Raw genomic sequence first — 15510 nt, 5'->3', positions numbered from 1 at the left:
TCATCTGTGAAACTTGCCCATGTGCTGTCTGTGCTATGTGTGCTGGGCAGGAGTTGAAAGGGTATTTGTAGCGTATTGAACACTCCACAGCCCCATATAAGCTTATGAATGCACGTCCAGATGCAAGTAGTTAGAGTGGAGCTCTGACTGGAGTGGATGAATGAAAGGTGACCCTTAGCCTTATCTCATACCTTGTTTCTTTTTATAACATCGAGAGAGTGGTCTGCTACAGGAGCATATGTGTTTCTTACAGACTTTAATAATACGGACATCCTTTTTTAAATGCAAACAAAGAGTAAAACTCTTCATTTAAATACAGTTTGAAGTAACAGACTCATTAAATTTGCATAACTTTGGGCAAGACTGGTATGCACATCTGAGGTAATCTGGTAGCTTATTAGGTAATTGAAGATGTGTTAAGGTGTCTTCTGTAAGTTGCGTACGGTGCTGCACACTGTAGTCTGCACCCGAGGGTGAACAGGAGTTGGAGTCTGAGGTCACCCTGTACTGTATACGAGATCCTGTCTCGCAAAAACAAGCACAAACTCCCCTTGTCAGGGACCGCCACTGCTGATCTGCTCCAATGAGTACAGCATATAGTGTCCTGAACTAATTCTAGTTTTTTCTGCCCTAGATGTGTTACAGCACACCATAATCCACAAGAAACATCCTGGGAAGAGTCCCACTGTGAAGTAGGTACCTGGTTTCTAAAGCATAAATAAATGTCTCTGTGCACCTGAAAGTCATTAACGTTTAGTTGAGCTTCTGTATCTATTGACCATGACCCTGCATTTTGCCCTTTGATTTTTTTTTTTTAGTTGTATTACCTGCTGTTCTGTTTTATCTCTTTCCTACCACCTTTTATGGGAAGTTCTCTGTGGCAGCCATCATAGTGACACACTGTGTTTCGTTCTTCTGGTGGTTACCTCAAAACTTGTGCATCTCCCACCTTCCGCTTGCAGCATTCCTCAGACAACCTAAGGAACCTGGAGTACTGCCGCTTCGTTGTTTTCTGAGTTATAGATCACGATCGTCATGCGTTTTCATTCTCCTCATAGTTCTGATATTTTTGCTTTTTTTTTTTTTTATTGAGAAAAGGAAAGAAAAGAAAAAAAGTTTCCGCCTCCTCCCAGCCTCCCATTTCCCTCCCCCTCCTCCTTCCCTTCTCTCCCTCCCTCTCCAGTCCAAAGAGCAGTCAGGGTTCCCTGCCCTGTGGAAAGTCCAAGGTCCTCCCTCCTCCGTCCATGTCTAGGAAGGTGAACATCCAAACTGGCTAGGCTCCCACAAAGCCAGTGCGTGCAGTAGGATCAAAACCCCGTTCCATTGTCCTTGGCTTCTCATCAGCCCTCATTGTTCGCCATGTTCAGAGAGTCCGGTTTTATCCCCTGCTTTTTCAGTCACAGTCCAGCTGGCCTTGGTGAGCTCCCAATAGATCAGCTCCACTGTCTCAGTGGGTGGGTGCACCCCTCATGGTCTTGACTTCCTTGCTCATCTTCTCCCTCCTTCCGCTCCTCATTCGGACCTTGGGAGCTCAGTCCAGTGCTCCAGTGTGGGTCTCTGTCTCTATCTCCATCCATCACCAGATGAAGTTTCTATGGTGATATGCAAGATATTCGTCAGTATTGCTATAGGATAGGGTCATTTCAGGTTCCCTATGCTCAGCTGCCCAAGGAACTAACTGGGGACATCGCCTTGGGCTCCTGGGAGCCACTTTAGGTTCAAGTCTCTTGCCAACCCTAAGGTGGCTCCCTTAACTAAGAATTGTGCTTCCCTGCTCCCCTCTCCAACCTTCCTTTATCCCAATCATCCTGTTTCCCCAAGTTCCCCCCATCCTCCCCTTCTCACTTTTCTCTCCCCATCTCCCCTTACCCCCATCCCACCCCACCCCCAAGATCCCAATTTTCTCCCTGGCAATTTTGTCTACTTCCCATAGGCAAGAGGATAACTATATGTTTTTCCTTGGGTTCACCTTCTTATTTAGCTTCTTTAGGTTCACCAATTGTAGACTCCGTGACCCTTATTTATGGCTAGAAACCAATTACGAGTGAGTACATCCCTTGTTCATCTTTTTGGGTCTGGGTTACCTCACTCAGGATAGTGTTTTCTATTTCCATCCATTTGCATGCAAAATTCGAGAAGTCATTGTTTTTTACCGCAGCGTAGTACTCTAATGTGTAGATATTCCACACTTTCTTCATCCATTCTTCCATTGAAGGGCATCTAGGTTGTTTCCAGGTTCTGGCTATTACAAATAATACTGCTATGAACATAGTTGAACAAATGCTTTTGTCATATGAACGGGCATCTCTTGGGTATATTCCCAAGAGTGGTATTGCTGGGTCCAGGGGTAGGTTGATCCCGAATTTCCTGAGAAACCGAAACACTGATTTCCAAAGTGTTTGCACAAGATTGCATTCCCAGCAGCAATGGATGAGGGTACCCCTTCCTCCACAGCCTCTCCAGCAAAGGCTATCATTGGTGTTTTTGATTTTAGCCATTCTGACAGGTGTAAGATGATATCTCAGAGTTGTTTTGATTTGCATTTCCCTGATTGCTAAGTAGGTTGAGCATGACCTTAAGTGTCTTTTGGCCATTTGAACTTCTTCTGTTGAGAATTCTCTGTTCAGTTCAGTGTAGTTCTGAATTTTTTGACAACCTTTTCCGTGATTCATTTTGGTCCCTTTTTGCTCCTTGTCCCTAAGCACCTATCTATGACGGTTTTCCTTTTAAATGAGAGCACTGTTTCCTGAACTATATCTGTACATGGTGAATGTAGTTAGGCCTTGTGGTATGTGTATATACATTTCGTATTACTAGATATTGGACATAGGTGTTCACAAATACTAGGTAAGCCCTCTCTACCACTGAGCTACACTTAACCCTGAGTGCTATTTAAGTTTTTAATCTGAAGGAGAAAAGTATAGCTTGCCTTCATTTTTTTTTTTAAAAAAAAAATAATAATTTTTTTCATCATTTGCCTTCCTTTTTTTAAGCCTTTTTGCTTGATCTGTGGTTCTAGGTTGGCAGTTATTTCCTGTTAGCTCTTCGAGTTTGTGTTTGGACTGTCTTCTGGTCACATAGTTTTTACCCGTTGTGCAGGGACGCCATCAGCCTCCTCTGATGTCTCTGGCAGATCACATAGAATCATTGTGTGATGTCTAGCTCACACAGCAATAGTTAGCCCCACTCACTCAAGTGCCGCAGGGCTTCCTGCTTTCTGAACCGGAGCCCTTGCCGATTCTGTGGGCATCTGCTTCCTGTTTTTTGTAGGTCTTGGAGCTCCTTTGCGTATGGCAACCCTTGTTCCTCCTCTCTGAGATCCCCTCTGAGAAAAGACTGTCACTGTAGACTGCTCTGGAGTCTGAAGCCATCACTCCTGTTGTTGAATCTGTCTCTGCTGTTCTTTTGGTAGTTTTTCCTTCTGCTTTTGGGTTTTTCTCAGTTGTCTGCGATAGACTTTGTAGCTGTTTTTGAATTAATTCTGTTTCTGGGATCTGTAACTTATGCCTTTTGATTTTACAAAATTCCTAACTTGTGTCTTCAGATGTTCTGTTCTTCTGCGTCATCTTGTAAGAGTCACTGAGGTCCTGTGAGCTGGGCTGTTCATACATCCCGTTTAGTTTTTATATTTTTGTTAGTTTTTTTATTCTCAAGTATATTTTCTTCAGACTTCTCACCTCAGTTTTCCCCATCAGCTTCCATCCTCTGAATTTTCACACCATTTTTGCAGTTGAAGACTTCCGGTGACTTTGCAGAGTCCTCTCAGTCTGTCCCCGGTGACTTCATTCTCTGGATGCGTTTGGCCTGTAATCTTGTCCGTATTTTGAGGGTCCCTCCCAGTCACTCTGGATTGATCATCCGTGTGCCTGTCCATACAGTTCCTCACACAGCAGTTCTTGCCTGATGTAGGCTGTGCAGTGTTCCTGTTGAGCTGACTGACAGTGGAGCAGGGGCACCTCAGTCACACAGACACTAATGATAAGTACACTTGCTGATAAATTACATGTTCACTTACTTCATAGGGTATACTTGTTTCTGTATGCCTATATGCTGATCACTAGACCCTCCAAAGGCAGAAACTAAGAGGTGAGAGGAAGCGTCCCTGTAGCTTCTTCACTGAGGTGGTAGATAGGTTAAGTTAGGGGACAGACTTCACACTTCATGTGCTTTCCTTTCACCAGCAGTGTTGGTACGAGCTGCTCTCCCCTGGACGGGCTTACCATGCAGTATGCAGAACAGAATGGAGTTGTGGATTGGAGGAACCAAGGTTGTGCCACCATCCAGCACCCAGAGCACTGTGTGACCTCGACTGACCAAGTATGTGTCAGGTTGGCTTTGGTGCCGTTTGGTTAAAGTGTGGCCACTCTGTGTTTCCTAAGAAATGAAGTGTTGTGTCAGGTGGCTTATCTGGTAAGAAGTGAGGAAATATCTCTGTGTGAGGCTTTCTCCTTGTACGTAATTGAAAAGGTGTATCTAGATGACTTTGATCGTTTGTGCAAGACTGATACAATTTAATAAGGCACTTAGTGTCTTTATTCCTAGTTCTACATGTTCATTAAATAGTTCCAAATTATTATTCTTATTTATTTGGATCTCAAAGGATTATTCATCTGTGAAATCACTATCTTATATGACGATGGGAATTTTCAAACTGGTCTTTCCTTGTACGTGTCCACAGAGGTAATGTTTCCAGAACGTTGAAGAATACCTGAAAGCCCTGTCTCTTCCTGTGCATTAATGCTGAGCTGTGGTGAACTTTCCAAGGCTGACCACAGTGACTACTGCTATAAAATAAGTTGTAGCTGTATAGTATCATAGCGTGTGTGGTTGTGTTGATGGCTCAGCTGCTCTCACACAGTAGTGAGTGTGGCATAGATGTGCTGGACACTGGGTGGTTGTGTCCCTGGAGGGTGGAACAAAGCGAGATTTCACTCTGCTCAGAAACGGGAATTTAGGACTAGGCCGTGTTCACTTGTAAAAGTTCCCATTAGTATACTTTGGACTAGTTGACTTTGGAAGGTCAAAGTGCAATGAGGAGACCTGCAGTCAGGTAAAGGAAGCATGGAGATGTGTTTTAGAGCAGTTTTCTCATGATTACTGTTACGTGTTTGTCAGATTATGTACATGTTAGTGCTCCTGCGGTAACTGGAGAAGTGGGCTGGAGATGGAGAGCTGTTAAAGTGAGGATCCTGTAGCAGTGTGCTGTGGCTGAGGTCTGTTTGTTCTCTCTACTAGCCCTCTGCTGAAAAACGGAGCTTATCTTCAGGAAGTAAGAAGAAAGGGAAGCCACAAATAGAAAAGTAGGTTCAATTTAATGTTTCCAGTAATAAAAAGTAGGAAAGACGAGCATGCAGTGTTTGGATATGGATGTATTTAGTGTATCTATATAAATAGTATATTCCGTTGATGTTGCTTTGCCTTTTTGTTTTGGGATTGACGTTTGTAGTTGAAATTATCACCGTGCAGGTGATGGAAGCAAAGCTGCTGTAAGGTTGTGCTCAGTGTGGAGGGCGGAGCTCAGAAGCACGCTGAGTGCCGACTTGCTAGGTCTTTGTTAGAATTTACTGTTAATTATTATGGAGGGTTTTAGTGATACTGTATTTAATGTTTTTGATAGAGGGCCTTACAAAAGTGTTGATTTCATATGCATATCTGTTTGGTTTAGGGAGAAAATGAAGAAAACCGAGAACAGACCGAATAGTAGACTAAATGGTATTAGATTCTCAACTCCGCAGCACGCTCCTGGAAGTGTGGTGAAAGGTAAGGTTGGCTTCTCTCCTCAAGTGTGGCGTCTTGGCGGATGCTGACCTGTGGTGTCAAGCCGTCGCATGCCGTGTCAGCAGTGGCCTGCTGCGGAGCTGGCCGGCTCTGACGTTATGGCAGTCTTGTCTCAGCTTTGTGGGCCGCCCTCTGGGAAATCTCGACGCTCTTGTCGGAGTCAGTTTTAGAAGGTTACTGACATTTTTATAATTTGATGACTGACTTACGGAGTTTTGTTAGACTGGGTTGTTTAGCTTGGTTAGCTTCCATATCTACCATCTTTAAGGTAGGGGCTTTAAATCCCTCTGTTAAGGTTAAGGTTCATCTGATGGAAAAAACCTTTTTTTTCCCTAGTTCATTAGTTGCTTTTTTGTGTGTGTATTTGCATGCACTATTAATTAATTGTAAAGATAAAAATAAGTAAATAAAAAGCCACCTCTAGAACATTCTGTGTGCACCTGACATTAATTAACTAGCTAATTTCACAAACAGTTGTTTTTGTTTGTTTTGAATCTTACTGTCCTGGCAACACATTAATTTATGACCTAACAAAAGTAACAGTAATGCTTCTTAATTAAGGTATATTTTCAACCAGATGTTCATAGAGAGAGGCTAAATAGTATAGAAAGAAAAATGATTGTATTTTAAATCTCAAATCATGCCAGTTTATTGACTTAGCTAAACTGAGAGTGAGTTTTCTATTGCTGTGATAAAACACCATGACCAAAGCAACTTATGAAGGAAAGTCTTTATTTAGGGCTCACAGTTTCAGAGGATAAATCAGTGACCACAGAAGCATGGCAGCCGGCCAGCAGGTGTGGTGCTAGAGCAATAACTGATAGTTTGTTTACATCTTGACCCACAAGCAGAATCAGAGAAAGCTAACTTGGAATGGTGTGGACTTTTTGAAACTTCAAAGCCAGTGACACACCTCCTCCTGCAAGGCCATGCCTCTTCATTGTTCCCAGACAGTTCAACTAAGTGGAGTCTAGGGGAGCGTTCTCATGCAGACCAGGTGCCGTCCAGGAGCGTGTTGGAGCCCTTTGATATCTGATGTTCCAGATGGTTTGTCTGCTGACGGCTATCTGGAAATCACTCCTGCCAGGGCTTCATGTCTTTGTTCCCCTGGCTCATTTTCCATATTGCTTCCGTGTTTGACTTCGAAGAACATATTTAGCTGAGTCACTCTCCTGGGCAAGTCCCGTGTGTACCACCCTCTGTGAGGTTCCACTGCCCCTCATTTCACACACTCCCGAAACTCCTGCTCCCCCAAGGCGCTTGTAGCTGCTAAGTTTTTTAATCTCAGATATCCAGAAAGCATCACATGGACTTCATTGCCGTTCAGGGTTTGTTTCCATGCCCCTCGTTTCTTAGATGTGTGGCCTCTCAGGTTGTATTGTTGTGTATGAGGCAGGAATAATGCCTCCCGCACGCTATTGTAAGGACAGGTAACAGTTTGTGAGCAGACTGAGCAGCACCGAGTGAAGGGTGCAGTCATTTACTTCTTGTTCCTTGTGCTGCTAAATGAGAAGACAGGACACAACTCTAGGCCTTCACAAGCTTTGTAGATTTTCAACTCCAGTTCCCCTTCCCTTCATCTCTTGAATTTTCAAATTTTATGATCATAATCAGACTTTTTGAGTAAGTCAAACCTTGCCCTAACTGGGAGTTGTTTGTTTTTGATGTTTGTGTATCTATCTAGATACAGATATGTGTAATTGGCTCCTTTTTATCAAAAAGAACTATGAATAGAGTGTACTTTGAGAGCATCATGTCTCATTAATGCCTTAATGTAATTCGGATGCATGCTAACCCCAACCTAAGAAAACCTCTAAAATATTAAAGTGTCAATGAAGAACAGCCTTTAAGTCTTCAGTAAACTGGAAATAATTGTTTTCTTCCCATATGGAGCAGCAGCTATTGTGAAATGCAGGTGTTAGAGCTGAGGTGCTGGGTCCTTCTGATTAGTGCATTGTTCAGCTTTAAACACACTGTAGCCCATCTAAAGATAGGTATCATTTACTTTTTAATTTTTAAATTTTTATTTTAAATTCTAATTTCTCCTTTGACTGGTAGTATATTCATATATCTCAGAAATATGAAAGGGAACAAAATAAAGATCTTTCACTGCTCCTTTCTGTTTTCTGCTTCCGGGAAGCAGTGTGTGCTGTTAGTCATCGCTGTTGACATTGAGTTTTCTTTGAAAACTTGATGTCTCAGTAGTAGGGATGGTGGTGCACTCCTGAAGTTTCAGGACTGTGGGGGCTGAAGCACAAATATTATCAATTCAAGGCCAGACTAGACTACTCAGTAAAACCATGTCTTAAAAAAAAATCCTTTTATACTTCTATTCAAAAGAGATGTATGCAATGCCACACAGAGACCATTAAGAACTTAGCTTTGGGGCTGGAAAGGTGGCGCAGTGCTTAGGAGCACTGGCCGCACAGTCATGAGAACTTGTTCATACTGCAGCACCTACAAAATGAACTGGTGTGATCTTGCAAGAGCCTTTAGCCCTGGAGCTGGGGGCTAGAGGCAGCTGCAAGTTCTAGGGAGACAGAACTCAAAGTGGGGCTACTGGGCTGATTCTACAAGAAACAAATTCTGATTAAGTTAATAAAATTGACTTGTTCTTCTTTGCCTTTGTTTTAAATATGTATTTATCGGCTACTTAATAAATTTTAACATAGCTCAAAGACAATTTTTAAGTGTTGTAGGAAAACAAATAATTTATAGCTACAACTAATTTTTAATAGTTCCCTTTGAAAATTAATTAACTATTAATATAAATTAATTATATTATAAATATAATTATAATTTATAAATATATAAATAAATTAAATAGAGTTGTTATTTTTAGATATGAATTTGGACATTGGATCCGGACATGACACATGTGGAGAAACGTCCTCAGAGAGTTACAGTTCTCCGTCTAGTCCACGACATGATGGAAGAGAAAGTTTGGAAAGTGAAGACGAAAAAGACAGAGGTTTGCTTTTAGCAGAGGGAATAGAAAGAAGTGGGGGCGGAAGAAACTATTACCTCTTAAACCACCTGCTATAGACTTAGAGTTTGTTATTAGGTGTTTAAAGACTGCATAGGAAATGAAATATGCATGGGATGGGATGATAGCACGGGCTTGTCTGTGGACGGAGACTGGCGGGGCGAGCACAAGGCCGGGCTTGTGGAGACGGAGTTGGGGGAGCTCTCCTGCGTCTCTAGTGATGCCTGGGTCTGTGGACTGGTAAGGATCTGGGCTTAGGATTAAGGGGAGGGCAAGGTAAAAGGTTGTAAGGATCTCTGTTCTTAAGAGGTTGACCTATTTCTCTTACACACGCTATAAGGCTCCAGGCCTTTAGTTCATTTCCACCTTTCTAAGGGAGTTGATTTTGACATTTTCTGCTATTGTTCTCATTGGAGAGCCTTACTCGCTCTTCTGGTCTGACAGTAAGAGCCCCTGGAAAGTTTGTATTTACTGAGGATGCTCTCCTTCATGTGTGCCATTCACAACTGCTGGCTGGCGTGGCAGTAAAGGCACTGTGTATAGAGCACAGTCTCAATTCCCTGTTAAAATTCTTACGCTATGGCATTTCAGCCAGAAGTGGCTTCTTGCTGCGCAGTTTTAAGTTCGCTGGGACTTCAGGTTCTGTGTCACTGTCATAGCCTGAATCACACATACCTGAGGGTGAGGCTCGTCCACACCCTGTGCCTGTTGCATAGTCAGATCAAACGAGGCCTGCAGCGGTCAGTGCTGCTGACATGAAGCCACTGTGCTTCTGCAGTTTTCTCGGTTATTGTACAGATAATTCTGAGTCTTGAGCGGACGTCACCTAGTTGTCAGATCTGTGGGTAGCTCTCGTAGCACCCCTTTCTTGCTCTCAGAGCTCTGTTATTAGGCCTGTGTAGAGGACTTTGTGTCCCCAAAGACAGAGTCCCTTAGAGTGCTCCCAGACGCACACTGGGATGGAAAGCTTTGAACGCTTTCCAAGTCTTGAGTACACACAAAGGCCTTCAGAGGTGTGTGGCTTTGTTGTTGTTATGATGCCTTGCGACTTTCTGCTTCCCAAAGTCAGCACAAAAAGCATGACCCCTATAGTTCTTCAAAAACCATAGGGTTACTACTGTGACTGCAGACTTAAAGCTTTAATTCGTATGAAAATTTAGCTGACCATCTATATGTAAGATGGCTTCCTTTTTTTTTCTGACTTGATTTTTGTTAACGCTTCACTGATGGATGGTGAACATCCAGTGGCTTGAAGAGGTTATTTAAAGTTTAGTAATAAATAGTGTGATACTTTACCTATTAGGGAGATGTTTGCTATAACCGTTCGGTCATTAGTGTAAGTGCCCCTCTAATATCAATTGAGACAGTTCAGCTAATAACACTTGATATTCTGTGTTTGGCTTTTCTTTAGGAAGGTTACTTTTGATATACTTGTTTCAAGGATGTTTAGCATTGTCAACTACCTAGAACCACTTTTTGCCTTAGTGAACTCTAAGCGCCAAGTGTAATGCTGCTTAGTTGATGAAGAGAAAGTTCTTACAGTCGGTGCGATGTCTAACTGTTGTGTAGACTGAAGCGCCATGTTCACCATATATACACAGTGCACCAGTTAGTACCGTGGCTGCTCTGCCGTGTCTGGAGGCGGGAGTGGCTTCTGTGTGTACCATGGTATACACAAGTGCAGGGCAGTTCTGTGTTTTGCAGTATAGTTGTCAAGAAATAGTGGTGCTTGCTTTCTTACCCTGCACTTTGTGTTCCGGAATGTTCATGGTAGGACTAATACAAGTAGTTTTAAGTGTTCCCTGCTGAATATGTAGTTGTACAAATTCTTAATCTGTTTTCTACCTTAAGCATTTGAGTTAAATATTGTCCTGATCATAGTTCTTAAATTAAACATTTGTAAGACAAATTTAAAATCAGGTTTATGATAGTACAGAACTAAGTAGATTACCTAGAAGTGCTACGTAATGCTTTTCTCAGTAGTACAGTCGTAGTGCGTGTGTGTGTGTCACCCTGGGTGACCTTTGTCACTGTGAGAGATTAAAACATGCTGAGAACGTCAGCGTGGGCAGTTGACACCTGCAGACTTAAATTCATCTTAGATATACCTGGATGGTAGTTCTAGTAAGGAAAATAGGAATTGAGCCTGGGTTAATCCATGTTTGTATGTTTTCTTTAGACACAGACAGCAATTCTGAAGATTCTGGAAACCCATCAGCAGCCAGGTTTACAGATTATGGCTCTGTCAACCAGACCATTGCTGTCAAGCCTCCTGTCCAGATTATCTCACTGGGGAGCGAGAACGGAAGCCTTTTAGAAGCCCCACTGACCTCACACAAGTACCCGCATATCCCCTTCATGCCAGCGCTGCACTGTGTCATGCACAATGGTGCCCAGAAGTCAGAAGTTGTCATTCCTTCGCCCAAATCTGCAGATGGCAAAACAATAGGGATGCTTGTTCCTAATCCTATGGCTATTTCTACAGTGATGGAGTCTACAAATTCAAGCCCTGCTGGAATCCTAGGCCCAACAGCTTCTGGAGATACAGAGAAGCACCTGGAATTGTTGGCTTCCCCGTTACCAATCCCATCATCTCTCCTTCCACACAGCAGTGCTCCTGCTCTGCAGCTGACACTGCAGAGGCTAAAATTGCCACCTCCGCAGGGGTCTTCTGAGAGTTGCACAGTTAATATTCCCCAGCAGCCAACCGGAAGTCTGAGCATGGGGTCACCAAACACTGCCTTTATTCCTGTCCATAACCCAGGTAGTTTTCCGGGATCTCCTGTGGCTGCCTCGGACCCCATCACAAAATCTGCATCCCAAGTGGTAGGACTCAATCAAATGGTGCCTCAGATTGAGGGAAACACAGGGACAGTCCCTCAGCCTACCAATGTGAAGGTAGTTCTTCCTGCAGCTGGCCTCTCAGCCACACAACCACCAGCTTCCTACTCCTTTCCAGGCTCGCCCCTTGCTGCCAGTGTGCTACCCACCCAGAATTCCAGTGTGCTCAACACAGCCACTTCTGCCCAGCCAACAAGTGGAGGCATCGGTCAAGCCCAGTCCACAGCTCCTCCTGCTGTTCCTACCCACACCCCAGGCCCTGTCCCCAGCCCCAGCCCTGCCTTGACGCACAGTACTGCTCAGAGTGACAGCACATCCTACATTAACGCCGTGGGCAGCACGGACGCCAATGGGACCATAGTGCCGCCACAGCATTTGGGCTCAGGTCCTTGTGGCTCCTGTGGGCGAAGGTGCAGCTGTGCGACCAATGGGAACCTCCAGCTAAATGGTTACTATTACCCCAATCCCATGCCTGGACCAGTGTACCGAGTCCCGTTCTTCACTCTGCCCTCCATTTGCAATGGCAGCTACCTCAACCAAGCACATCAGAGCAATGGAAACCAACTTCCTTTTTTTCTGCCTCAGACTCCATATGCAAATGGGCTGGTGCATGACCCAGTCATGGGGAGCCAAGCCAACTACGGCATGCAACAGATGGCAGGATTTGGGAGATTGTATCCTGTGTATCCAGCACCTAATGTAGTTGCCAATACCAGTAGTTCTGGGCCCAAGAAGAATGGGAATGTGTCATGTTACAATTGTGGTGTGAGCGGACACTATGCACAGGACTGTAAGCAGTCGTCCATGGAGGCCAATCAACAAGGTAATCACACTAACTCCCAGAGGACTTGTTTTTGAGTTCCCCCATGTCTTCTTTCTTCTTGATTATGTGATTCTGTCTTAGCAGAAAAGATCCGTTCGTGTGTTTGTTTACAGAGGCTGTATTTTCAGTGACAAATCACAATGCAAGCAGAGAAACTGTAGTGTAGATCCAGGTCATGTAGCACAGGGAAGGTTAGAGGAATAAACACCACAGGACTTCTTAAGAGTTAGAATTCTCTTTCATAGAGGAAGCTAAGTTCCCTGAGACACAAGGTTTTCAGTCTGGCTAGAGTCAGTGTGCAAGCAGTTGGCTCACGTGTGCCCGTGCTGTGTCCTTCATTCTGTACGTGGAAGGGAAGAAGTTCAGGAGCAGAGGGATTCGGACAGAGTTAGAAGTTAAGAGTGGAGTTGAACAGTGCCAACACCCAGAAAGAAGAACGTGCACTCAGACGGGTGCAGGGCCAGGTTCAGCTCTGCCTGCTCCTCTCGTGCACTTGGCCTTTGTCGTTGTGCCAAAGTCTTATCCAGAAAAGGTCTTGAGTCAGGCAGATATCAGGTCCTCTCCAAGGGAAATCCAGCTAAATAGCTTTAGCTTGCCATTGCTTCTGGGAGAGAATCACTTCCTTGTCGTTGTGGAGCAGAGTTAGCGCTGAAACAGGGCCTTTGGAAGCATGCCCATTGCAGTCTTGTGTAGTGGTTTGTGATACGTGGAGTCGTAAGCGGTGACTTAGCCGTTCTGTCTTTCCTGTTTTAGGCACTTACAGACTGAGATACGCACCTCCCCTCCCCCCTTCTAATGATACGTTGGATTCTGCAGACTGACCGAGTAAAGCCTGCCTACTTAATGCACTCAAGTGGGGAGTCATGGGTGTGGAGGGGAGGAAAGGAAAGGTATTTTGTCTCTTTGTCTGTCCACTTCCTACATTTCCATGCAGTTGGAGTTTTCATTTCTCTTGTACCAATGTCCAAAATAAGGAAGAATGCAGAGCTCCTGAGCCCCTGGTCCCCGGGTCAACAGCAGGCCTGGATGACACGTGTAACGTAAACTTCAGACAGACTCTGGAACGAAAAGCGTTGCTGTGTGCTTTTCTACACTGAATACTTGCTGTGTGCAATGTTTACTGAATCTGAACTGTGTCGACCTTATTTGTCCTCACAACACTGGCCTCGGCCTGTGCTGCTCGCAGCTTTCTCACGTTGACTCTGGCCTGCTGCGGGAGTGCTCAGCACGGCGCCTGCCCGTCGTGCTTCTGTGACCTGCTCTGTATGACAGGGAACATGTCCCACCATTCATTGTAGAAGTCAGATCCCCGAGAAGTATGTATATATGTCATAAAAAGCGCCACGTAAATACATATATGCAGCACTTACCCACGTACCCTGGGAACAAGTGGGAGAGCGAGTCAGGCTGGGGAGCTGGAGCTGCAGCAGACGGCTTTCCTTCCATCATACAGGCAGACAGGGTGAGCGCACCTGTGTGGATGGTGTCTGTACGCTTGTGTCTGTGATGACTGTCAACAGCCAGTTCTGCTTGTTGTCTACACCTCGACCTGCTGAGACACTGCTTGAGTGGAGGTGTCCTCTTGTGCTGCACCAGCTGTGACATGTCACATATGTTTACATGTGTGTGGGTTGTCTGGTCTGCTCCCCAACCCGCTTCCCACGATGCCGATGATAATGTGAACGACTGGACTGAGTGGGCTGAGACAGTTTAACCGTGGCAGTGTCATGCCGCTGAGGTTAATGCTGCTGGGGTTTGGTTTGTGTTGTTTTTTTTTTTTTTTCAAAAAAAAAAGCCAATCTGTGTACTAAATTGCTTCCAGGTAATTTTTGATTTCCTGAAGTGCACTGAGGTTATCTGGGAGAGTGGATGTGTCTTCAGTGACTGCTGCATTCCACAGTAGTGAACAAGTACGACCACGTGGTTGTAAGCCTGAGGGGTAAGAGGGCTTCCATTCCTCAGTAAACGTAGAGGCGATTGACTTGTGTTGTGGGGAATACAGTTGGGGTGTGGCAGAGGCACTGAATTGTTTGGTCTGGGTTCAGAAGCCAGACATTGTGAGACAAAGAAAAAAAAACTTGAAGAACAAAGAAGCTAGTTCAACACTTTAAAGTAGCGTTTATATTTATAGCCCAATGTACATTCTGAGACCTTCAGGGGAGAGGAAGGGGGGTGTGGCTGCGTAGGTAAGAGCTTTAATTTAGAAGGAAATTATTTTGATTAAATATATTTTATTTGATCTGGGTATTTTTGGACCACATTATTAATTGCTAAGCTGCGGTTGAGTTGTTCGGGGAGAGTATCTAAGCCTTGTCCAGGTGACTGGAGCTCCTGTTATGATTTCCAATACTGTACTGTACATAGGAGGTGTGCTGCCTTCTCGTTTGTACGTTTACCATACACTTTGATATTGAAATGTTATGTACTGGAAAGGCCACTTATATTTCTAGGACAGATTGGATTTTATGCAACCTTTTTCCTTGAAGTAACAGCAATAAAAAAAATGAAAACAGCTTAAGAATTGTGCCTTATTGCAAGTTTTATAAAACTAAAAATGGGGTTTTGTGGGGATTTTTCTTTTAAAGAATCAGTTCGTTTCCCCCCTCACATGGCAGTGTCTCCCACAGGACTCCTGGCCTGCCTGGTCTCCATCTTCTCCTAGTGTGGTTGTGCTTCGGCCTCTAACGGAAGGGAAACCCCTGTCTTCCGAGAAACTACACTTCTGATTTAGGGTCCCCCTCACCGACCCCATAGCACAAAGGATCCAAATTTAGCATTTTGTTTTCTCTCTCTTTGGGTTGGGGGGGGGGCTGTTGGAGGCACACAGCTATCATGGTTCAGTATTGGGTCTTTTTCTTGTCTTTGGTTCTTGTGTAATCTGGCTTGAGTAGACATGTCTAAGACATTGCAGGCCAGTGGGCCTGCCGTGGGCCTGCCTCCACTGACACACTTCTCCACCAAGGCCACACTTCCGAAGCCTCCCCAAACTGTCGCCAGTCACCAGTCGGGAACTAAGTATTCAATGCCCGAGACTGGGGGACATTTCTCATTCAAGCTTCAGCAGGCACCAGTTTGCCCATCT

General features: G+C 44.4%; 1 protein-coding gene across 7 annotated transcripts in view; it reads left to right on the top strand.

Moving 5' to 3' along the window:
* Zcchc2 (zinc finger CCHC-type containing 2) overlaps positions 1 to 14940 on the top strand; it is a 47216-nt gene extending 32276 nt beyond the window's left edge. For 3 of the 7 annotated variants that reach the window (XM_075987634.1, XM_075987633.1, XM_075987630.1), the window contains 7 exons: positions 635 to 692; positions 4185 to 4317; positions 5236 to 5300; positions 5666 to 5760; positions 8621 to 8749; positions 10944 to 12428; positions 13182 to 14940. In XM_075987634.1, coding sequence (XP_075843749.1) covers positions 635 to 692; positions 4185 to 4317; positions 5236 to 5300; positions 5666 to 5760; positions 8621 to 8749; positions 10944 to 12428; positions 13182 to 13249 — 2033 coding nt within the window. In that variant the 3' untranslated portion in view covers positions 13250 to 14940. Of the gene's footprint in view, positions 1 to 634; positions 693 to 4181; positions 4318 to 5235; positions 5301 to 5665; positions 5761 to 8620; positions 8750 to 10943; positions 12429 to 13181 lie in introns of all 7 variants that reach the window. The other 4 variants (XM_075987631.1, XM_075987632.1, XM_075987629.1 and 1 more) reach the window with 2 other exon arrangements.
* Positions 14941 to 15510: the final 570 nt, after the last annotated feature.

Source organism: Microtus pennsylvanicus, chromosome 10 (assembly GCF_037038515.1).
Source record: "Microtus pennsylvanicus isolate mMicPen1 chromosome 10, mMicPen1.hap1, whole genome shotgun sequence".
Taxonomy (NCBI): Eukaryota; Metazoa; Chordata; class Mammalia; order Rodentia; family Cricetidae; genus Microtus; species Microtus pennsylvanicus.
Note: the sequence above shows the minus strand (reverse complement) of the source record. Positions and strands in the feature narration are given on the sequence as shown.